General features: G+C 42.4%; 1 protein-coding gene across 1 annotated transcript in view; it reads right to left on the bottom strand.

Annotated features, from left to right (window-relative positions):
• Positions 1-7,714: 7,714 nt before the first annotated feature.
• The window catches only part of KCNU1 (potassium calcium-activated channel subfamily U member 1), an 89,831-nt gene continuing 72,094 nt past the window's right edge, over positions 7,715-25,451 (bottom strand). The window contains exons 23-27 of the mRNA XM_081843272.1: positions 17,090-17,176; positions 15,307-15,428; positions 12,241-12,441; positions 8,404-8,502; positions 7,715-7,930 (exon numbers count right to left, since the gene is read on the bottom strand). Coding sequence (XP_081699398.1) covers positions 7,757-7,930; positions 8,404-8,502; positions 12,241-12,441; positions 15,307-15,428; positions 17,090-17,176 — 683 coding nt within the window. The 3' untranslated portion in view covers positions 7,715-7,756. The remainder of the gene's footprint in view (positions 7,931-8,403; positions 8,503-12,240; positions 12,442-15,306; positions 15,429-17,089; positions 17,177-25,451) is intronic.

The following is a 25,451-nucleotide window of genomic DNA, read 5'->3' as shown; positions in this document are numbered from 1 at the left end:
CTTCTTTGGGAGTATATTACCCTTACTTACTGCTGCTTGTTGCATTTTTAATGCTTGTTTTATTTGATGTTGTTTATCATATAGTTTTTTTTTGTTGTTGTTTTTTAAAATGTGCCTATATTGTTAGCCACTGTGGACACCTTCATTTTAGGAAGGGGGGATTAGGTGACTGTATTATTAACCCTTTCTCAGCTTGTCAATCTCCAGCAGCTTTTCCTCAGACATACTTGTTCTCACTAACATGTGCATAATTAATTGGGAGAGGAGGCTCATTCGCAGAGCACATGGTTTGCATGCAGAAGGTACTATCCCTATAATTTTCGTTTAAGAAGATCAGTGAGCAAGTGATTAGAAAGTCATTTGTCGGCTTTGCGGAGGTGTGGAAATGGTGTCTGTCCTTTATGTGATATGGCTCTTGGAGAGTGTAAAATCCACACAGGATATGTTTGTTTTCAACCCGCTTGTGAAGATTATCAGAGATCACAAAGAAAGGAATATATGATAACAACAAGAAGACGAGGAAAATAACAAGGAGACTATCTGGACAGAATTGGACAGAACTGTGTAATAAATGCAGCAGCAAGAGTGATGTTTGGATCCCTTTCAGAGCTCAAAGTATGGGTACCCCCAACAAAATTTTAAAAAATTGGCTGTATAATTTGGAACTAATGTGATTTGGAATTAATGTGGTTTGATTGGCCTGTTAATAAAAATTATTAAAAAGAAAGAAAAAAAGTCATTTGTCGGAACCACTACTAGTCAATTGCAAACAATTGCCCTCTTGGATCAAACTCAATACCTAAGTTGCATGAAGCTGCCCAGGTGAAAGTAAGATGAATAATGTGGTTTTTGGTAGAAGACAAACTGCAGGCGAATAGGAACAGTGTTGCATGCAATGAATACAGGGTGTAATGGAAAATGATACCATCTTGCATCCCTAAAACCAGAGAATATGGTCACTGCTTCACTCCCCTGCATGGCCTAATTCCAGCTGGTCTTGACATGCTGTCCTTCACTCTTTGCTAGCATTAGAAGTTAATAATAAAGTCATATACTGCTTATTTCTCTCTGAGTCTCCTTTATGTGCAAAGGTGTTTCTGCTTTGCAAGAGATAGAAAATGTGGAAACACAGCTTAAGAAAGGTAAAAGCATTATTTGGTCAAGGGCTTTTTTGCATAATACTATTATCACCCAGAGGACTTGGAAATAATCGTGTTATGTGTGTGTGGTGGAGCATCGAAGTGAATGGTCTCATCTTACTTTTTGATGTTGGAAGGATTTAGGTTCTTCGCAGGAACAAGGTACTTCAGACAGCTGATGGAGTCAGAATGCGCTTGATGGAGCAAAGCATAGGCTGAATAAATGGGATAATTAAAAGCTGTGTGTGATCAAAAACATGGAAAAGATGAGAAGGCTGTTTTTGCAGGACCAAAAAAATAAAATGGTCTGTGCAGTGAAGGAGAGTTGAAGTGTGGTAGTGCACAGTTTGTTAGTCTTTGTTAGTCCAGCATAATTAAAAGATTAAGGAGCTACACATACATGAACTGCAATGCAGTTTTATTCATTACAAAGCTAGTACTCCTTTCTTCCTTGGAATTCAGAGTAGCCTCCATGGGTTCTCCAAGTGATCTCCCATCTTAAACCTACTGGTTGCATCATTTGTCTTCACATCATGCCATGACGACAGTGGAACTGCCCCAAAGGGCTTGTAAGAGCCACGCAACCACTGTCTAAACAAAATTCACAATAGCAACCAAAGTACAGGTTAGGCTAACATGGTGAGGTCTGAGGAATTGCACTTTACCAGCACCTACATAACAAATTTCTGTTTGAACCCTGGGGAAAAGGTGATTTCCTTGCAAAATAAGTGCTGATTTGAGGAAAGAGCTCTGAATCACCTGTAAATGGCGAATGACAGCTGTAAAGTAGCAGTGAGGTGCCTTTGGCCTTCCACTTGTTGGACTGCCATAATCATGGCAGTCCAACAAGTCCAACAATCATGCCACTGCTCATGGTGGTTGGGACTGATGGGAGTTGTAGTCCATCAACATCTGGGAGGCCAAAGGTTTTTCCAGTCCCAATTTAAAGGATCCCATTGACCAAAAGAATAATGATTGTACATTGTTAATGCTAAAAATATTTGGTGAGGCTCTCTATCTACCTTGTTGCCATTTTCAAATGCTTGTGCATACACCATTAAAAAGAAAAAAAGACTGCAGCATGCAACAGCCGACTAATCCATCAATCATAATCCTGGAGCTGCCAGAAGTCATGTAACTGCTTAAAGAATTTAGCAGCCCTCTGGCACTTATAGGGGGAGGAGGAAAGCCCCATCTAATTAATCACAGGTGAAACAGTTTGGCCTTACTCCAAAAAGCCTTGGAATATCTGCCAAGCTTTGATGGTAATTTTCTTTCTAAATAACCCCCTCAAGAAATTTACGATTAAGTAATCAAAGTGATGAATAAAGAGATACTTAGTAAATGGAAGGAGGTTTTGGGGGAAGAGAATAAAGTTCCAATCCATCTTCTCCCCTCCAAAATGAAATCCATTCCTTCTTTTTACATCTCCATTATGTATAGTATAGTATAGTATAGTATAGTATAGTATAGTATAGTATAGTATAGAAATCAAATCCTAATTCCCATAAACGCTTACACTCTAACACTCCCTGTTTACCTTACCTTACCTTACCTTAATTTTTTGTCTTCTGGTGATACCAAAATTGGTGCTTGAACAAACATTATTGTCAAGATGCTGTCAGCGGCTCCCAGCTGGTTGCCCAGGAAAGTATAAAAACAAGGAAATGTTCTTACCGTCTCTGTTTATTCAGTATTTACAGAGAGAGGCTACAGAACCCAGCCTCTTGGGTAATGACATTGTCCCAAGTGAATCTCCACCCTCCATCTCTCTCCGGGTGCTGCTACATACCCTCTGAGCTCCTTGCTCTCCTACTTTTAAGGCTCGCTGGGTTCTGGGAGATGGCAGGTCTGGAATGCTTTCTAAAAACACCATGTCAGCCAGCTGCCATTCCAGTCCTGCCTCCTCCTTTCCCATTATTTCCCAACTTTCCCCCTCATCTGTCTCTGAGCTGTGACCTCCTGCAAACCCCTGTTGTAAATCTATACTGTCCTCCTCTTCCTCCTCCCTGGGTGGGGTTAGGATGGGGAGGCAGTCTCCACCATTCCTCCTCTGCCCAGTCCCTGACAATTATCTGTCTTGGAAACAAAGGCCTTGGAATGTAATGTGAAAATAGCCCTCTTCATGCATCCCTCCACATATATGCTAAATGCATGGAAAAGAGGGGCTGCTCCCTTCTGGCCTCGTGCCAGCTCTGCCCCCGACACCCACATAGGCTGAGCAAAAAGTTTGTGGGTAAAGTATCAGCATGTGTTGCAAATGCGCAGGCATTCCATGTGACCAGAAACCCTGAATGATCTATAATCTCAGCTCAGGATGAAGGAGAAATTCAATTCAGTTTGCACTTAAATGTGAATCTATCTGATTTGCACTTTGCAAGTTGTCTTCTTGGAGGTATGCAAAGCCCAAGGAGTTTAGACTTACTGTACATACGTGTCTTACTAAGGCACCCTCCGTACTGTCCCATGGGCTCCTTTTCATTGTCAGGTCAGGGCAATGAGACCATTTCCTAAAGAGGGGAATTTGTGCTTCGAGCCCCAAAACCCATTCCCCATGGAAATAAAGACACCGTGGAGACAGAATTTAGTTTAAATGTTAATAGGCAAATTTTCGCCACAACTTTATTAAAATACACAAATGTGACTGATATTGGCTTAGGCATTGGTATCAAACTATATCTGGCTCCTGCCCCACCCTGCAGGAAGCCTGGAAGGGTAAACAACCAGCAGGGGGATCTCCATCAGTGTATATTGACTGGTGCTCACCCCTGGGGTTCACGGGGGTCCTGGCATGGCCCTAGCCCCTCTCCGGGCTTCGGATGAGATCCAGACCCCCGGATTCCTTTAACGGAATACCCTATTCATTGGAGGTGCAGGTGATGGCCGCACCTCCCCTCCCCACATTCCCCTAAACCAATGCCTAACCACCAAACCTTACAAAGTTGTGATGATTGCTAAGAGGTAGGCAAAAACCAAGTGGCCACAGCCAATCTGCCACATTGGAAAAAATTCCTACCCGGCCCCCATTCCAAAACAGGTGGCCAACTGAAGTCCAAAGCAAGGCCAAACATGACCTAATTAATGGGTGGGTGGGCAAGTGTTTGGCAGCACGAAGCAAAAGGCGGCCCCTACGTCATGCTGCCAAATAAATACCCTCAACCTTGCCACGCTACTGATTGGCTAAAGGCCATTGGCATAACTGTGGCACCACCAGCTTGGAGCGGGGCAAGCCCCACCCACAAGCCAGTTAGGGAAGAGTTTCAAGGCCCAGCCAATCACTGCTGAGCTTTTTTAAACAACAACAACACAAACTATGTCAGTTGTACTAAGTTTCCAATGAAATCAATGGGATAAATTCCAGTAAGGGATTAATTCCTCCCATCATGGGTTTTGAGTAAGTTCCAGCTGCTCAGTCCCCTCCCTTGACTCGGAGGACAACATCAAGGAAGACCAAGATTGAGGGCAGGAAATCCATCTGAATAATCCAGTCACCATCCAGATAATTTTGTTCCTGATACCAGACTTGTATATCATTTTTGCAGCGTGATTTTGTTTTTGTTTTTTAAAGAAAAAACTTGTTTTGATAGCTTTTCAGGACTGTAATGTGGAATAAAAAGTATTCTTGTAAAAGAAGTCATGACTTAAGTCTCATTGATTTCACTGGGCACTCAGCATAACTAATTGATGATGGCATGAGGTTTTTATTTTGTCAAGAAGATATGAAGGAGATCTGGTGCATGTGTGTATATTTCTGGCAACAGCAAAATAACCACTCACATCAACTTCACACAAGGCAGTGCACATTTTATTTGTAGGGTTTTTTTGTTTTGTTTTGCTTTTGCTACATGGAAATGATTTTCATGGGGAGAAAAAATGTTGCATGTGAAGCAGTGAAAAGGTTGAAAGAGGGAGCGACTCTGAGACCCAATGGGATATTTTTTGAATGACATGGTACAAAGCTGAAATAACTTTGGGGATCATCTAGCCATCGCTTCCCTTCCAAATGAAATGAAGCCTGAGGATAGTTTTCTCACCTTGCCTACCCCAACAGAATCCCTGAGGTGAAAAGCTCTCAAAGACATCACGATGACTGTCACTCGTGCTTAATTAGAGATGAGTGATGATCGGAGATGTTTTCCCTTCACATATTCAGAATGGCTGTGGAAAAGATATGAATGATTAGGATCATGGACAAAGGGCATAGCAAAGGGGTGACCTTGATCTCTTGGGCCTGAATTAAACAGGAATCCAGGTAACAAAAACCCAACGGCTGTGTTGGAAAATTTAAAAGATCAATTATCTTACACAGGAAAAGTGAATTATTTGGAAATGGAAGTAAACAGTAACAGACATTACCAATCAGGTGTCTTCCAGATGTTTTGGGCTAGGATGCCCTGAGGTCCTTGGAGGAAAACCAGGGGGAGATGCCATTAATAAAGGAGGAAGGCTGTCACAGGAAGGGTTGTGTCCCCTACTCTTGAGATTTTGTTGGCATCCATCTGTCTCGGAAGACGATGGAAAAGTGCACCTATGGGGTTGAAGTCAAACCACTGGAGAGTTACAGGGCCTGCTGTGGCTGTAGAAACTGATACGGGAGAGACATGTTTTGTTGCAGCTGAGGCAGATGAAGGCACCCAGTTTTGCTGCTACAGATCCACCAGGGCACTTCTGCTCTTTGCATTCCTCCTCTGGTCACCACTGTGGATTCACAACCTGTCTGTCTTGAGATTTAGTCTCAATATTTTCTGTGAAAAGGGGTCCATTTGCAAAGCGGGGGACGGACAGACCTTGGCCTGAAATCCTGGAAAGATGAGGTTATGACCTATTGCTTGTCCATTAGATGTGTGAGTTGGGATGGGGGAGAATTTTGATTCAATCTGCATTTACATGTGAACCTCTGTTAATTCACTGTAATTTTCAAAACCATACAAGAACTGAAACACAGCTGTGCTTCAAAATTGGCACATGCCTGAATTCTGTAACACAGTTCTCCAGTCAACTGATGTGCAAAAAAAATCTGTATACTGGTAGAAAAATGTGCATAAAATGCATAAATAAATGAAAATAACATTAAAAATGCATTTTTTTATAAATTGCATTGCAAAGCATGCATATTGGACTAAATTGCGTACAGACAGGTGTATCTGGAGAAATTCTCACTAAAATGCTGGTGAATTTATAATGACATACCCCCATAATTCTCAAACTGATGTGAAAGTGTGGAGAACTAAACTGAAGATTGGAAAAATGAGAAACAGAGAGAAATAGAAATGTACATTTTTAGCCATCCCTGAAAAATAAGGCCTCTTCTTACACTCTCCAGCTTAGTCTCTGCTACGTCCAATATCTCTCTGAAATTCCACGGTGAAAGTCGTGCTATTTATTTGAAACAAAGTCTAGTGCTTCCCCTTTTAAAGAGAAAGCGCAGACCTTTGTCTCCAGCCTCAGGGATCACTTAATTGGCTCCCCCGTAAAAATGCAGTGAGCTCAGTTGCCTGATAATGATTATAAATGACAGAGACTATCAGATTTACCTTGGGACATCTCCAGGGAGTTTGCAGTTAGTTTAGTCTGAACTCTGCGTCAGCTGTTCAAGCTTCTTTCTTCTCAGTATGTGGTGGCTGGACTCAAGCTGCAGTCTTTCAAACCTAATTAGTGTTAAGGGAAGGAGGGGAACCCACAAACCCTCCTTTTCTCCCCCCCCCAATCAGTTTTGCAGAACAAGGCCAGAGAAATATTCAAGGTACAAGTAGCTTACATATTTGTAGGGAGCTTGATATTACATAACAAAGGACTTCATCTGTGCTTGCAGATTTGAGACTTTAGAAGGGCAGCTAACATTCTTGGGCCTGAAGACTAAAAACACTCTGCTGGCAACAGGATAAGCAGGGAATGGGAGATGGCATCACTCTTCAGCTTATGGGGATGCAAATCGCCCCTTCCTGACTCGTCAGATGATCAACAGGAGGAACAGTGAGGAGGTGATGCGCTTCTAGGCCAGGGGTTAACCAACCCTTCACAGACCTTGTGAAATGCACTGGTGCACCAGAAAACACACACAAACTCCTAATGTCCTTGTTGTTCCGTTCTGGCCTTGCAGAGAAGGGAGCATCTGGAGCAAGCCATTTGACCCAACAAAGGCTAGAGGTAGATTGAGGCCCTTTGAACCTCAGTGTCCAGTCCAACTCTCTGGCCTGTAGAGGGGCCTCCTGCCTGGTTCACTCCCTATTGCATGGGACCAGCAAGGTAGAGTGGGGGGTATTTGGTTCCTTGGGTCCATGGAAAGCATCCCAGCTGTGGCTCTATGGGCTCTGGTACAGTGACTGACAGAGAGCTCATTGTTCTCTTCAGTAGAAGTGCCTGGGAGCAGCAGAACGCAAGGAGAATGCAAGCGGACTCCAATCACACTCCCTTCATGAAATGTGAGGTCTCCCCAGAAGCCCCTGGAACAATCACATGGGTTTGTCTAAACTATACTTGGTGAGAATTTTGGATTTGGATCCTGGAATGCTTAACCTTAAATCATACCCCAGGGTAAAGGATGGAAGCGGGGAGAAATGGTTGCAGACACTTCATAAAGAACAAAGTATTTATTTGAAGGGAGATGCTGGCATATTTCATGATAAAAACACTTGGTCTGATGTCAGCAAAGCACCCTTTCGTCTGACTGTTCGAATGGACTTTACCACAGCTGACAGGTCATTTACTAAAGTGTTGAATGGGACAAGGCAAAAGAACTGATCAGAGTCGTAGATCTCAAAATTGGTAGGTGGCCGAGCAATCACAAATCTGTTTTTAGAAAAAAAGAGTCAGCAATATCACAATTTGAAAAACTACACACTCAAAGGAGCAATTGTTTTTTGGACATATATATTAAGGGGTTTTGAATGTGTTTTTAAAAACTTGCATAATGGTGCAAAAGATCTGCGTAAAATGGGAAGGGGTTAATGGGAAAGAGAAAATTTAATTCTTACTTGTGTAATAATACCCTAAAATGTATCATACATACATGATACAATCTTTTAATGCAGTAGTACAGTATTATCATTTTGCATTTTTATGTTGTGAACCGCCCTGTGATCTTTGGATGAAGGGCGGTATACAAATAATAATAATAATAATAATAATAATAATAATAATAATAATAATAATAATTGGACCAATACTGATCCATGCAAAGGTGAACTACTTTCTTATTTGTTTTGAAACTGACACACTCAAACGGAGCTGCATCTGTACGTTTCAATTTGCAATATACTTTCCTATTTTCAATCAGACTGGTCTCATCTTTCTGACGGTAGAGGCCAAAGCAAAGGATTCCAAGCAACTCAAGTGCTAGATTGTAGATATCCCCAAAGAAGAGCTGTGAAGAGGGGGAAAGTGACAATATTGTCTTAATGCCATATCAACATTCCTTGATAAGATTAATTTAATTGATAAGTCTGTTTGTACCTTCTTGGGCGGGTGGCTTTGTGGGCGGGCCCTGGGCTTCCCCTGGGAACTGGCCTATTGCAGTCTTTCTGCCACCAAATTGGCCAATGGCAGCAGGAATGTAGAGGGCGTTCCCCCTGGGCACGGTGCCAACTGACCAGTAGTGGCGCTTGGCACTGCGCCCATGGTAAGGATAAATGCCTGGCCTGCAGGGCCTTTCAGCCTCTCCCTTGCTGTGTATGTCCCATAAACAACTGGTTGAAGGCCCTGGTTTAAAATAGTAGTTTCCAAACTTATTACTCTCCTTGGCAGGGTAGGAAGCTAGAGCTAACTCTGAAACTCTCCTCATCCACTTTCCTTCCTCATTTATAAAGCACCCATCTCCCTCACCCCAAAAATGTGGAACATATAGATTAGGAATCATTTGTTATTCTGGTTTAAAATAAAATAAAATAAAATTCTTAATTTTGTATGAATTCATATGCATGTGCATTTTTACCACAGGTTCCAGTCAGAATTGTGGTGGCCTCACATATAATGCATTGGTCACTGGGGTCAGGTAGCTGTCGAGTTCACCGGTGCCTCCACTGGCAAAGTTGGATCCAGACGCACACCTGAAGTATGCAGCCTTTCTCAACCTGTGGGACCCCGGATGTTGTTGAACTACAACTCCCATCACCCCTAGCTAGGAAGGCCAGAGCTCAGGGATGATGGGAGTTGTAGTCCAACAACATCTGGGGACCCACAGGTTGAGAACTGCTGCTTTAGAGGGAGTGAACCTTGTAGAGAACAGGTGACCTGCCAAAGTCCTGAATCCAGGAACCACCCACTCTTAGGATGTCAGGATTCAATCCCAGTATATTGGCCCTCATCCACCCCACAACTGCTTCCAAGCCCTGGCCTAGGTCCTACACAGACTCCCCCTGCTTAAATGATGCACAGAAATAGAGCTGAGTACAGTAGCAGAAAGAGGGATGCGGGTGGCGCTGTGGGTTAAACCACAGAGCCTAGGGCTTGCCGATCAGAAGGTTGGTGGTTCAAATCCCCGCGATGGGGTGAGCTCCTGTTGCTCGGTCCCTGCTCCTGCCAATCTAGCAGTTCGAAAGCATGAAGTTCAAGTAGATAAATAGGTACCGCTCCAGCAGGAAGGTAAACAGCGTTTCCGTGCACTGCTCTGGTTCGCCAGAAGAAGCTTAGTCATGCTGGCCACATGACCCGGAAGCTATACGCTGGCTCCCTCGGCCAATAAAGCGAGATGAGCGTCTCAACCCCAGAGTCGTCCGCGACTGGACCTAATGGTCAGGGGTCCCTTTACCTTTACCTTTACAGTAGCAGAGCTGGCTGCATGGGCACACAGGGTGGCGGCCATGCTGTGCACTTGGGGGGGGGGTCTGCTGCGTGGGGGTGGGACAATCTGCTCCACAGGGGCAGGGTGATCCTCTGCGCATGGTGGCAGGGCGATCCTCCGTGCGTGGCGGCGGCACAATCCTTCGCACATGGCTGCAGAGGTGAGATCCCTCGGGGGCGATGGGGCAAGTCGGGGGGGTGCCTTTTTGTCACCCCATTCAGAGATGGCACCTGGGGTGGGGTGCACCCCCCGCATCCCCCTTCCTATGCCCCTGGCTGAGTGTCACATTGTCTACAAAGTAGTAATATCTAATAATAATAATAATAATAATAATAATAATAATAATAATAATAATAATTTATACCCCGCCCATCTGGCTGGGCCTTTCCATAGAAACCAAAAATACAGTAAAATCACACATTAAAAACTTCCTTGAACAGGGCTGCCTTAAGATGTCTTCTGAATGTCAGGTAGTTGTTTATCGCTTTGATATCTGCTGGAAGGGCGTTCCACAGGGCGGGCGCCACTACCGAGAAGGCCCTCTGCCTGGTTCCCTGTAGCTTTGCTTCTCACAATGAGGGAACCGCCAGAAGGCCCTCGGCGCTGGACCTCAGTGTCCGGGCAGAATGATGGGGGTGGAGACGCTCCTTCAGGTATACTGGACCGAGGCCATTTAGGGCTTTAAAGGTCAGCACCAACACTTTGAATTGTGCTCGGAAATGTACTGGGAGCCAAAGTAGGTCTTTCAAGACCGCTGTTATATGGTCTCGGTGGCTGCCCCCAGTCACCAGTCTAGCTGCCGCATTCTGGATTAGTTGTCGTTTCCGAGTCACCTTCAAAGGTAGCCCCACGTAGAGTGCATTGCAGTAGTCCAAGCGGGAGATAACCAGAGCATGCACCACTCTGGCGAGACAGTCCGCAGGCAGATAGGGTCTCAGCCTACGTACCAGATGGAGCTGGTAAACAGCTGCCCTGGACACAGATTTGACCTGTGCCTCCATGGACAGCTGTGAGTCCAAAATGACTCCCAGGCTGTGCACCTGGTCCTTCAGAGGCACAGTTACCCCATTCAGGACCAGGGAATCCTCCACACCTGCCCGCCTCCTGTCCCCCAAAAACAGTACTTCTGTCTTGTCAGGATTCAACCTCAATCTGTTGGCCGCCATCCATCCTCCAGCCGCCTCGAGACACACAGAACCTTCACCGCCTTCACTGGTTCTGATTTAAAAGAGAGGTAGAGCTGGGTATCATCCGCATACTGATGAACACCCAGCCCAAACCCCCTGATGATCCCTCCCAGCGGCTGCATGTAAATGTTGAAAAGCATGGGGGAGAGGACAGAACCCTGAGGCACCCCACAACTGAGAGCCCAGGGGTCTGAACACTCATCCCCCACCACCACTTTCTGAACACGGCCCAGGAGGAAGGAGCGGAACCACTGTATGACAGTGCCCCCAGCTCCCAGCCCAGCTCCCCTAATGACCACTTCCCCAGGGCTTCATACAGATCACGCCTTTCCAAACTGAGCTTCATTTGGATGAAACAAAATAATAAAAATTCCTTCCAGTAGCACCTTAGAGACCAACTAAGTTTGTCACTGGCATGAGCTTTTGTGTGCATGCACACTTCTTCTGATACCTTCATTTGGATGGTACACAGCATGTTTTTGAAGAATGGCAGATGTAGTGGCTGCACTTGAAAAGTGAGTCCGGTGGGCACAACAGAAACATCCACTGCATTAAAAATTCATATTGATTTGTAATTGTGCTTTTAATGCTTTTATTTCTTATATAGTACAATAAAATTTGATACTTAAGAAATAAAAGAAGCAATAAAAATACAATTAAGAATCATACAACAACTAGCAGTGCATTACAATTGCTACCACTAGCAGAAAAATCATTAGGGGGTCCACCAGGATCATCAGCATATTTATTTTTTTTAAAGGAACCAACGATATAGATGTTAAAAGGCATTGGCACCAACATGGTAAGGATGGATGGATCAGACCAATTCTTATTCCATCCAATTTCACACCTTCTCAGCATGTTCTAAACTGAGGTTCATCTGCCTTTGTCCCATTGTCTTCACTGACTTAAGCACTTCTTGTTGCCTCAAATGGACCTTTTTAAATGAGGTTATTGATATGAATGCTGATACAAAGCTCATGCATGTGATTCAAAACAGTCTATGGATTGCAAATCCAAGAAAACAGTAAACACAGCTACCTATCTTCCTAATTCACTTGCTCATGATGGTTTGAAGCACATCAGTGAGACTTAAAAGAGGTAGCTTGAAGGAAATGAGCTAAATACAACTCACCAGTCGTCCGTCTGCTACACTTGGAGAATCTGTCAGTGCTAAAAGTGCCAGTTTACACCTGTTCCTCGATCCAAAGTGCACCACATTGCTAGTACTGCCACTCAGCGAAGCCTCCTCTGCCAGATATTCTTCCAGTTCTGGACTGGTCCCCCCAGTCACCAGTGACTGCAGTAAAGCCAACACATGGTGATTATGGTAGGTCTGCAATGAAAATGTACAGAAGACAAACATTCATTTCTACCAGATGATACAAAAGACAGCAAATGTCTATCCAATTAGACTTGATAGGGCCTTCCTGTAGGTATTCTAGAACAATGGCTTTCAAATTTCCTATAATCAAGCAATGCTAATTCACATTAATTTGCCTGCCACCAAGAAGCTTGAACATTTTCTGTGGAGTCCATGGGCATTTTCAGAAGGATCCAGCCCGCCTTTTCAAATATTAACATCGTTACGGTACTGCTCAGGGTTCTCGGGCCTCATTGTCGCACAACACAATTTGAGTGCACTCACAATGCATTTTCCAGCAGGAATGAATAGCAGGGAAGGTTGTGGTGGACAGCCTCTCTGCCAGGTAATATATATGGCAGGATTAGGACTGCAGGATTAGGACCTCTGAACAATTTTGAGGGAATCTTGGAAAATTTCATCAAGCAAAGTTTGATTGCTACTCTAACTGATATCTCTTGAGTGTGAAGGGCATGCTGTATTGGCCATCAGAATCCTCACTGGTCTGACACTGGAAATCTCCATATTATTGTATGAGCAAGAAAATAGAGGATCAGTATAGGGCCACAAACTATTAAATTCAGATGACTGGGTGACTATGATTATTTCCGAAAAATAAGGGGACACCAAATCTCTCGTGACAGCCTTAAGCAGGGCCTTAAGCAGGTTTCCTCAACCTCAGTCCTCCAGATGTTTTGACACTACAATTCCACTGGACCTGCTAGCTAGGGATCATGGGAATTGTAGGCCAAAAACATCTGGAGGACTGAGGTTGAGGAAGCCTGGCCTTAAGATTAGAAAATCAAGAACCAGCAAAGTACCCCAACCTCTTAAAGGTATTTAGGGAATCTGAAGGGATGGTTCATATGACATGTAGATGGTAGCATTATTTATGAGTGTTATTTATTTGTTTCAGAGAGGGTGTATATGTTGGTGAAGTCCTTTCCTTTCAACCTGGCTTAGGTAAAAATAGAGGACCCCTGGATGGTTAAGTCCAGTCAAAGGTGACTATGGGGTTGCAGCACTCATCTCGCTTTCAGGCTGAGGGAGCCGACATTTCTCCACAGACAGCTTTCTGGGTCATGTGGGCAGCAGGACGAAACCGCTTCTGGCGCAACGGAACACCGTGACGGAAACTAGAGTGCACAGAAATGCCGTTTGTCTTCCTGCCACAGCGGTACCTATTTATCTACTTGTGCTGATATGCTTTCGAGCTGCTAGGTTGGCAGGAGCTGGGACCTGACATATTGTTATTAGGATAGTAAAGTAAATACTATAAAACCTGCCAAGCATTTAAATAACTGAATGGTCCTTGCAAACTTACAGGCCATGCTGGTGAATTGCACTTCAATTTTACTTGAGCCTTTTCTGCCTTTTTGAGGAGGGATTTTTTTCAGAATTATAATGTTCTCTTGGCCAGGCTTATCTAGCTCAGAGGGAATCAACATTTTACATACTTTGCTGAGCTCTTTAACATATCATGGCTAAACTTTTTTGACATCAAAAGGATTTCATTTACATACTTGGCTTAATTAATCGGATTTATGTGTCACCTGCATTTTATTTGCTGAGTTATACACTGTTTGAGTTTGCAGAGTGAAAAGAAAGACAACTAAAGAGAGCTGAATTTCTTTAAGAACATCCCTGCAGTAAATGTGAGTACATTCAAAAGAAGCTTCAGTCTCATTGAAAAGGATCACACTCCTGCAAAAATCCTAATTCACCTAGACATTACTGATATGCTTAGGCACTGTACATTGATTAAACAGGGTAACAACAACAAAATCAGTCTTGATGTAATTGTATGCATGATTACATCAATATTATTTTGGTGGTGTTTTACCCATGCTCAAGAAGTGCATATGCACAACTGTAAAAACTGTGCACACACCAATGTTCAAGATTAGTTTTGGGCAGTCTTTGGGCCCTGAAAATGTTAAGAAATTTGCACATGCTCTAATTCCAGAATGAACTTTAGAAATTCCTCCACTTAACAATTCAGGAGTAGAATGCATGACAGAGGCAAGTTATGAAACAGCAAAGCAATGAAATCGGTGAAATCTACTCAAACCTGGCTTTAAGATTTTTAATAATATGGATAATTGGTTACATATTCACACAACTTTGTTATCTAGTGCTAACTACCATTAGTACAACATTGGCCTATCTCTAAAGTCAAATTAGGGTGGATTTGTATAGTATTCTGAGTGAGTGAATTTGCATTTCTTATTGTGTCCAACTCCGTTCCAAAGTCCATTCCAGGAATCTAGAGATGTCACCAGGTTGTGCTTGCATCCTCTAGGACCTTTCAGGAACCAAAGAAAACTATCCTACACCATGTGAAAATCTTATAGCCACACAAGTAAAGACCTAACATTATACAGAGGCTCCCTGAGCTGCTCTAGACTTCAATGTACATGTCCAGAGGTTTTGTCTATTGCAGAAGAAGCTGTCCATTGCTGAACATGGTAGAGGTCTGGCCTTATATACTTACAGGAATACACTGCACCCTGGGCCCATTCTAGAAATACCGTAGTTCTGCCAAAATAAACCCTGCTCCTATAAACCCTAGTTATACATTCCACCAAATTTCAGAAAAGTAATTCCTGGCTTTAATGTGAAATAAATGCATGTTTTAAGTTAGAAGTGCATAATACATTTTGTAAACAAAGCAAACATGGACAGCAAGTCAAACTGCATTTCTGCCCATAGTAGAACTTTGCTGGAAGAGGTTAACAATTCAGTGGAGAATCATGCTTAACCATTTCTACCCAGCAGTCTTCTAGAGATGGGTGATTTAATATGAGACTCAAGTTGGAAGGTCTGGAAGGGACTTACAGTGCACATTACAGCATCCAAAAAGCTGTCAGAAAATACTGTTCCTCTGGATACCTGTTGAATTCCATAAACAGATTCATTTGTGTTGCTCTGTTCAAAGAATTGTGCATTGGAGGCAATCTCTGAAAGAGGACAAAGCAATAGCAGAAGCTCAACCGCTTGCAAACACCAAGGTTGTATATAATCAATAGAAATTATCATAATTAAACTCAACAATTTCCTGTGCTGTAAAATAATGGAAATAATGTGAGAGAAAGGAAGGAGTGGTTGCTTTAATGAACTTGTATGACCAAATTATTTACTGAGGCCAGGAGTTGAGATCAATCAAGAAATGAGCTCTTGTGACAATAAATAATGGTGATGATTATCAGTAAGCAAGCAAGCTAGATGCATTTATAACTTGGTGGCACTTGATTAATTATATTATGATAGATCAAAAGTCTTTTAGGCTTTGTGACAAGGCTGAGTACTAAGACTCACCTGGTTTGTGAAAACAAACAAGTCAACATTTAATTACATTTCCCCTACCACTCATGCCCATATTTACCATATTTTTTGCTCTATAAGACTCACTTTTTCCCTCCTAGAAAGTAAGGGGAAATGTGTGTGCATCTTATGGAGCGAATGCAGGCTGCGCAGCTATCCCAGAAGCCAGAACAGCAAGAGGGATCACTGCTTTCGCGGCGCAGCGATCCCTCTTGCTGTTCTGGCTTCTGGGATTCAGAATATTTTTTTTTCTTGTTTTCCTCCTCCAAAAACTAGGTGTGTCTTATGGTCTGGTGCATCTTATAGAGCAAAAAATATGGTATATTAATACAGTGGAAGATGCAGGCCAAAAATATTTGGAAAGCAATATTTGGAAAGTAAGTAAAGTTACTTAAGTAAAAATAGTTAAAATAAGAAAGATGTTCTCAGTTGAGATAATCATTACTGTGGCAGAAAAGCCACCATAAAGTGACTTTTTAAACCTGCATTTTTCATATAAGAACATTGTGAATGTTTCTGATATCTCAGGAGACCTTGACTATTCCAAATCCCTCACTGCCAGGCCTCCACTGCCCCCAGCCTTCCCAGAAACCAAATCCCTCAATTATTGCATTTCATCCCTTTCTTTTCCCCAAAGGCGATCTTCCTTGAGCAGCAACTGAATGTGGAGAGTGAAGGGCTGCTCCTCAGGTCTTGAATGGACCCCTACACCTTCACAGCCCAAAAGTATCTTGAGGACCCAGTTGCTGCTGGGGAAAGTAACTATTTGGGGAAAGGATGGAGGAATATTTCAACAGACTGAGCTTCTGTATAAGCCTAACCCAAATGCAAAGTGGTTGTGGCTTGGAACATAAAAAGTTTGTTATTTCCAAAGTGGAGGTGCTGTTTTCAACCACCTCCAATTCTGAAATCCAGCCGCATCAGTAGTTTTAATCATTACAAACTGTCACAAGATCCAAGAACGGTGACTGAAAGGAATAGATGCTCACCAAAACTTAAAAGCACTTCCAAATCCTCCAGAAACATCCATGTGGATGTTGCAGGGATGAAAAAAAAAAAAAGTTTTGCTTTAGTTTCATGCTGAGTCTTTGTAACACTTTGTTACATATATTCTCCTTATAAGCTATTGAGACTTCTTCAAAGCCTGTGAATTAACATTTAAGTCAAATCTTTTTTATGTTCCTTGGACACGGCATGCCGTCATTTTCCGTCTTTGAATTCTAAAGAGGTTTCAGGAGTAAATAAATAATGCATCAGGCATAACACTGGTGAAATTGGTTCCCAAAGAAGAACTTACTCAGCTCAGTGATGATGGGAGTCCGTTTGGAAAGGATGGGTACTGGTGGACTATCAATTGTTCCCTGGCTGATTTCCATTCGAGCAACTTTCAGTAACAATGCAGGCAAAAGAAGGAAGAAGAGAAAGTCAGGGATCAAAGAGCTAAATTTTGAGACTGCCCAAAAGTGCTTATTGTATATTATTGTAACTATAAAAGACACCTCTGCTTATTGAATGCTGTTCTCCCAAGCTCCATTATCTTGAAAGATTTGAGATATCTACTTGAAAGCTCTTCCTGGAGCTGTTTATTGTCATCAGATATTAGTCACTCAAACCAGTGGTCCTAAAACTGTAAATGAAGTCAATCCTAAATTCCATAATTCCTCTTCTCTACTAGCTTTCCAGAGAGGGTACAAAGTAATAAGATCCCTGCTGGATCAGACCAAAGCCCATCTAGTCCCACATTGGTTGTATCCAACTATGTTCTACTCACAGTACATCTAGTGAAATTAATGAACCAAAGTTTGTCATATCAATTAGCTTCAATGGAGTAGGACTAGTGTTGGATACAATCAAGAGTGGTCAACTGGATTCCTATAGGAAGCCCCCAAGCAAGACCTGGGTGCAACAACAGTTTTCCCATGCACAATTTCCTAGCGACTGCTATGTAGAGGTATAATGCCTTCAATAGTGGCGGCATCTTTTTTATATGGGTTGCAGCTCAGCTGATGAGTTGCTTCAGCGCTGCTTAGATCCTGTGCGCTTTGCAATTTTTCTCCTAACTGTTTTAGTTATCCCTCCGTGTTGCCTTGAGCATATGGGAAGGCTGCTCAACAAATAGATTTAGCAAGACATCAGTTGAATTTATCTTAGTTATATTAATTGTTCAATGAAGACCAAAGCCAGTCTGCAAGAGACATCTTTCAGTGTGCATGTGTGTGTACGTCCGTCAGTATGCTTGTGTGTATTGTCAGCACCCATCTATCTCAAGAGACAATGGAATGCGCCTCAGTCCAAAGCTGTAGCCATTTAAGGGTTGTGAGTCATCCCAGAGCCATCCCCACCGCCCTGCCTGTAAAAAAAATGACTTTTTCTCATGCAGGCCCACAGTATTCTTCCCAACTGCTCACTTAGACCTCCATCTGCACTTTACATTTTAGGGTGCTAAAAGTTTTAAGAGGAAACCCCTACTCCCCTCACAAAGCTATGATACAAAAAGGGATTTAATATCAATCTCTTTTCCCAGGGAACTCTGGGAATTGTGGCTCTCTGAGCATAACAGGGGTTTCTTAACAACTCTCAGCACTATTAACAAACTACACTTCCCATGATTTTTTGGCATAATATTTATTTATATGCAGTGTGAACACAAGACTTTAGACATAAACTTGCTGGCTCCCATTTCCCATGTTTCTGATCAGTGACTACAAAGGCATTAGAATAACCTGTGGGAACTAGGGGTATTGGTGTTCATTTCAAATTATATACACACACCTGAAAAAAGACCCAATTTATGATATAAGAACAGTTTCAGTTTAAAGGATTGGTACAATCTGATTGCAGATTGTGACATAAAAAATACACAGCCCTGTTTATTTGCTTGCAGACAAAGTAAAATAAAGCAAGAATTAACCCCCACCATTTCTCGATTTAAACCCAGGAAAGCATTAGCTGTATTTTCTTCTCCCTCCCATATGCTAATGAAGAAAACAAGGTCACACTACCAAGGTGGAAATAAATTGGATTAAAAATGGAATTGGCTGTATAAGCAGGAATTTGGGTGGTATTAAACTTGTTGGTGGGATATTTTTGTCACGAGATAAAGGAATTATAAAATAGATTTTGGAGTGCACATAGACGAATACAATCCTACAGGATTCAAGGGGGGGCACACCTTTGTGCAGCAGTTAATCCAATTTCAAAGTCAATGAGGCCTATAGTAGTCACTCAGCAAGTTGTTAAAAAAAACAGACCGGGAAGATGAAAATGTTTTCAAAGTGCTATAAGAGGCGCCTGTCTAAGACAATGAAATCTTCAATGTCTTAGAGAGCAGATCCACGCTGTTGAATATTATCAATTAAGTATCATATACCTTATCTGTAGGTACTTTACTGTAGGTATTTTATTGACTTCATTTCAGTTATTTGAGAATATCTAGGTAACAGACCAAAGTCACACTCTGGTACAATGATGGGACGAAACATCACTGCTAATACAAATAGGCCGAACGACTGAAACTGGAAAGTTATGGGGGCAGTATAATTAATTTGCCATATTGCTAAAGGAAGGTTTGTGCAACTGAGTTGTTCTATATCTTTTTTTGAGGTTTCACTCAAAATGGCCACTGCCCTGTATTCCAGCCACAGCCTCTAAACCATCTTCAAGGGCAGACCCCAATGCTAGGTAGCAGCCAGGTTCTGCTGCCTATGAAGGTATGTGAGCTTGGCAGGATGCTCACAGAGTCCTGTAGGCAGATTTGCAAGACCTGGCAGAAGCCAGATGCTGCCTTTGCCAACTAAGGGCATGGCGCAAGCTGGACAAGGCAATCCCACAACAGAGGGCCAGGTGGCAAAATGTGATAATAGAGCGCATTACATTCATATAACATGAAGGTGACCAGAGCATGGATTACTATGTCCAAGCTATCTTTAACTAGGGAATGGCTAACCAAAACTGGAAACAGTCACTCTAGACCAGTATTGGTAGCAGCTGTCCAGGGTCTTGCACTTTCTCTGCCACTGGATTATTTTAACCTGCTGTGCCAGAAATTGAACTTGGGACACTCCGCATGTGAAGCATATGCTAAACCACAGTTCCTTCCGTAGGAGGGGGCAGATAGAAAAGGCCGGAAAGAAGGGGCAAAATGCAGCAAGTGAAAGAAGGATAGAGAAAGAAGTTGTTACACAAGGAGGACAACGTTCCTGCCACTCTCCACCTGGCCTAGGGTGGAGCCTGACAGGCCATATAAGAACTGCTGCTGTGGCTGCTGTCCAGCAAGGACTGGGGTATTCTGAGGAAAGTTTTGTTGGGAGTTTTTGCTGATGTTACTGATATTAACTTTTTGTATTTTTATTTCTACAGTCGTACCTCCACTTACGTATCCCTCTGGATATGTAAACTTTGGGATGCGAACGTGGCAAACCCGGAAGTATTTTTCTGGGTTTCATCGCGTGTGAATGCACAGAAGTGCTAAACCATGCCATGCACATGTGCAGAAGCGGCACCTCCGGTTGCAAATTCCTTGGAATGCAGCCGGACCCCCAGAACAGATCCCCTTCTCAACCAAAGATACCACTGTATGTGGAAATTGTTCAGTTTGGTTATGTAGTTTTTAATGCATTTTATTTATTTTTATGAATACTTTGCTATGTTTGTAATTATGTAAATCTTTTCATATTGTAAGCCGCCTTGAGCATTATTTTAACTGTGGAAAGGCGGCATACAAATAAAAAATGATGACGATGATGATGATGAACGTAGTAGGGGCCAAGATGGGGCAAAGTCACCTGGAATCGGGGAAGAGAATCTGAGGCTATTGCCCACTTTGTCACCTACAATCTATCTTTTTGGCTGCTACCATCTCCATCTCCACTGTTTGATGGACACTTCTCTGATTTCTAGATTAATGGTCCTTTCTTCTCACACAGCATAAGATTTAATGGAGGGAGAGAGAAAATCACAAGGCATTATTTTGACTGAATGTGGCTATGATGATAAGGAAAACTGTGTATTAAGATTTCAGTGACATGGTTAAAGTGGTTATGGTGGGGGAGGACATTTGACTGTGTTTGTGTGTCTGTGTGTGTGACACTCCATTGCTCATGCTTTTATGAAAGGTATTTCTAAAAAAAATATTTCTAAAAAATAAATGTTTTAAAGGGGAGGAGGAGGAGGAGGGTCCTCTAATGCCCTATTGAGGTTATTGGAGGGCATCGGTGCAGCTGGATCTGACTTCTGTCCTTGGCCCCTTTTACCCCAAACTTGGGAGAGTGTTTGCACAAAAGCCAGAGAAGAAGAAGAAGAAGAAGAGGAAGAAGAAGAAGAAGAAGACAACGATGGAGACAGAATGGTGATGCATCACATTTCAGAAACAAGGCCAGGTAAGTGAGACAGGTAACTATCCATGGTGGAAAACATGCCTTGAATGCAAAAGGCCTCAGGATTGATCCTTGGCATCCCCAGCTGAGTCTCAGGGGATGGAAAAGACTCTTCTCTGAGACCCTGGAGAGCTTCTGCCAGGTTGATGAGACAATCCTTGGCTACATACACAAATCATCTGACCAGATATTAGGAAGCTCCATGTTACAAAGAAGCTCCTTTAATAAGCAAGCTCCACACAACTCCAAAAACTGGTGGAGAAAATCAAATGAGAATTCCAGCTGTGCACCTATTCAGATGAGACAGTTTTTGATTTTAATATGAAGGTAGCCATGCCCTGGCTACAGTTTCCTTATGTCAATATTTTTGCTCCCCAGGAGTACACAGCCCATACCTGAAATCTCTCATCTTGGCAGGCTGCTATTACAAAAGATTACTTAATTGCACATTTCTACTGTATGTTTGGATTGTAGCAGCATATTAAGCTGTCAGGCTTAATTATTGTTGTATGTTTAGATTATGCCACAGATTATTTAGTTCAGTACCTAGGTTTGCCAACCTATTTGTGATGGAACATGACAGGATACTAATTACAGCAATGCTGAGAAATCTATTCTCCCCCCCCCCAATCGGAAACAATGTCATGTTTCCACCCCTGTTAGGAGAGTTCCATACCCCTGTATTTAGATAACAGAAGGTTATCAGCTAACTGAGCCATATAAGATCTCCCATGAATGAAGTGTGTCTGCCTGAGCTCATTGTGAGTTCTGAAAGGTTTTTACACCGATGAAAAATCTTTAAAGAAAAAGATTTTATAAAGAACTTCAAAACATCAAACAATATTTGCACAACAAAAAAGATGGTATGAAAGCGCAGAACATTTAACAAAAATCTCAGTGTAGCAGCTGAAATAAGTACAAGCACATTTTGAAAGCTTACTATGAATTCCTAAGGAAGTGGAGTTAGTCTTTCATTAGACATCCTAGTCATATGATCCCTCTGAGCTTTCCCAATGAGGAAGAGAAGAAGCCTCAATGAAGTGAGGGACTAAGGCAGGTTGTCGGGAAGCTGTGGCTCTTCAGATGTTGCTGAACTACAACTCCCATCATCCCTGGCCATTGGAGTTGTAGATCGGTAACACCTGGAGGTACCCCACCCCCGACCCCAAAGGTTCCCCACACCTGGGCTAGAATGTCATTGAGTTTCTCTGAACTGGGATCTAATATTTATACCCTTAAAACCATGAGCTTTGCTAATCATACCTAAGTTGAAAAATATATTTGACATGCATTTTTTAACAACTGAGTTATTTGCATTACAAGCTATGACAAGAAGATGAATATAAGCTTCATTTGTATAGGTAAAGGACCCCTGGATGGTTAAGTCCAGTCCAAGGCGACTATGGGGTTGCGGCACTTGTCTCACTTTCAGGCCTAGGGAGCCAACTTTTGTCCACAGACAGCTTTCTGGGTCATGTGGGCAGCATGATTAAACTGCTTCTGGCACAACAGAACTGGCACATGATTAAACTGCTTCTGGCGTGACAGAAACCAGAGCACATGGAAACACCGTTTATCTTCCTGCTGCAGTGGTACCTATTTATCTACTGGTGTGCTTTTGAACTGCTAGGTTGGCAGGGGCTGGGACAGAGCAACGGGAGCTCACTCTGTCGGTAGGATTCGAACCGCTGACCTTCTGACTGGCAAGCCCAAGAGGCTCAGTGGTTTAGACCACACGTCCCTGATTCTATTACCCTGTTTGTTTGAACTTTCAAAATATCCTTATTCCAATTTTTGTCTTTTGAAGTTACCACTGAACAACAAACTGTGTGAAGCTCAGCTTATCACTAAACAATTTCTTGGCTTTAGGTAAGGTCTGTGCCCTACCTGTGATTCTCTCAATATTTCTTTTTAAGCTCCAAAGTTATTTCCACTGTACCTTCATTGTATCCTGTAAGCAAGCAATATTAATAATACTAGCTGAGACCTAACTAGCTCAGGACCAGGTTATCTCCAAGACCACATTTCCCTGAATAATCTTCCCAGTCCATTCCTTTCTGTTGGAGGAGAAAACTGTTAAAGATAAAAGTTTAATGTACATAAAATGTACATAAAATGTTATGATTGTATGCACTGAAGAGGGTAGAGTTTTCAGTTTGAGTATTTAGGCTAACTGATGTCTCATCCCTGGAAACCCAACCAGCAATCTCTCTCAGCAGAAGATAAAACCAGAGACAACCAACCACTCAGCTGAGCGTTCTTGAACAAGCAAGTTCCATGCATAGGATATCTTTCTGGGGCCAGAGAGAGGAAAGTTTTTGAACTGTATTAAGAATCAATCAATCAATGAACCTTTTTATTCGACCGTCAGTCAGGAAAAAAAAATACAAATACATTTGTCAATACACAGTTAAAACATCCAGGAAGATTTTAGAGCTTAGCCAACACTAAAAGGGCTAAACAGATAGCCCCATGTCAATACAGTCAATTATGGTCTTGTGACGCTTAAAGGCTAAAAAAAGAAATTTGGCCACCAAGAAAGGTATAGCTCTAGGGACATTATTCAGCAAGTGTAAAACCTGGTTTTCTCTGGGTAGGAAGCTAAGTTGACATAGGAGTGGGTCTATAAAGTTTTGTCTAAGCTCTGCATAAGAAGGGCAAGTCAAGAGAATGTGTTCGGTGGACTCAACCACACCGATAGCACAATGACAGGTTCTCTGGGCGTATGGTACGTCCCCTGTACCTTCCCCACAATATTAAGAACTTAAAGAAAGCTGGATCATGTTACCAAATAGTTTGTTTAAGAGCAATGTGCTACTTTGTATTTGCAACATTTATTATGTCACTAGTTTATAACAGTTGGCAGTAAAACTTTTTCTTGCGGTGGAGAGCTCATTCATTTCTACTCTGCACAAGGTCCAGATCAGGGATTCCACTTGCAACAACCCTAACAAAAACTGTGTGTGCCACACAACCTGCCCTGCACCTCATAAGCTAGCCTACTGACCCTACTCCAATGCAGAAGAGTCGACTTCCAGTCAGGTTGGCCTCTGCATTGTGAAATGGAGGGAAATAGCATTTTGTCCTTCATCTTAGGCAACAAAATGCCTTGGGCCAGCCCTGGAGACAGAATGCTGGGATAGGTGGATGGACTTTCGATTTGGACCTATTCCTCTTATTCTCTGTACCGTACTCCCTTTCTGTTCCATTTTCCTCCCAGCCAGTATGGAGCCTAGCAGGTGGGAAAAGGTCTTTGACATTTTTAAAAATCACATCTTCTGCTAATGTAGAAATGGTTAAGGCATGCCCTCATTTGAAGGCACAAGTCTAGCACCACCACTGGTTGTTTTTGGCCCCAGAGACATCCAGATCGTAAGTGTGAAGATGTTTCTTGAACATCTGAGCTTCCTCTTCAATGCAACACAGTCTGAACCCCTTAAAATCCCCATTCCTGCTTAGTTATTACCATCTTTTTTAAAAAAATGCAGACCCATCATTTCCTGATTCCACACACACACACACACACCCGACTTATTCAAGGGAGTTACATTATGAGTCTACATCACATTCATGACAAAAAAATGCATTTTTGGCAAAGTTTTTGATGTGAAACAAAGAGACTTTATCTACTGTTGCAAAGTTTAAAATAACAACTGAATGGGAACAGCAGGGTGGCAGTATGTCAAAACAACTCAGAAACTGGTCTGTCAGCAGCTGAGAAGAATTGTGTTTAAAAGGCAAGTTTTTAATTGTCTTTATTTTTTATTTTATTTTTTAAAAAACAGATGAGAATCTTCTCAGCCTTACTAAAAAGCACATTAACAGTACAATCCTATGCATATTTATTCTGTTGAATGGGAAAATATCCACTGAAGGCTGCAATACCATACCCATTTTTCTTGGAGTAAGCCCCATTTAACTAAATAGGATTTACTTCAGAGTAGCCATGCATAGGAGTGCACCACTGATCTAATTTCCAGTTCCTGAAACTTTGCTGGATTCAACACTCAAGAATTGAGTCTGCTGCATTTATTCCCCATCATCTATCACAGTTAACCTTCTCTGTGGGAGACTTTATGGAATATTTTTTTGACAGGAAAATGTCACCTCATGACAATTTTTCTCTGTCATTGCACAGTTAAAGCTTTCTTATGAAGGTGCCCGCACACACTGTCAGTCTTATCGCCCGACTTACAGTACAAAGTGACTTCAAAACTGTGGTAAATTATCCACATGATCATGTGACGATGCCTTCAGAAACAAGTTTCTTCCTTTACCTAGGAA

Source organism: Podarcis erhardii (genome assembly GCF_964252035.2).
Source record: "Podarcis erhardii genome assembly, chromosome: 16".
NCBI lineage: Eukaryota > Metazoa > Chordata > Lepidosauria > Squamata > Lacertidae > Podarcis > Podarcis erhardii.
Note: the sequence above shows the minus strand (reverse complement) of the source record. Positions and strands in the feature narration are given on the sequence as shown.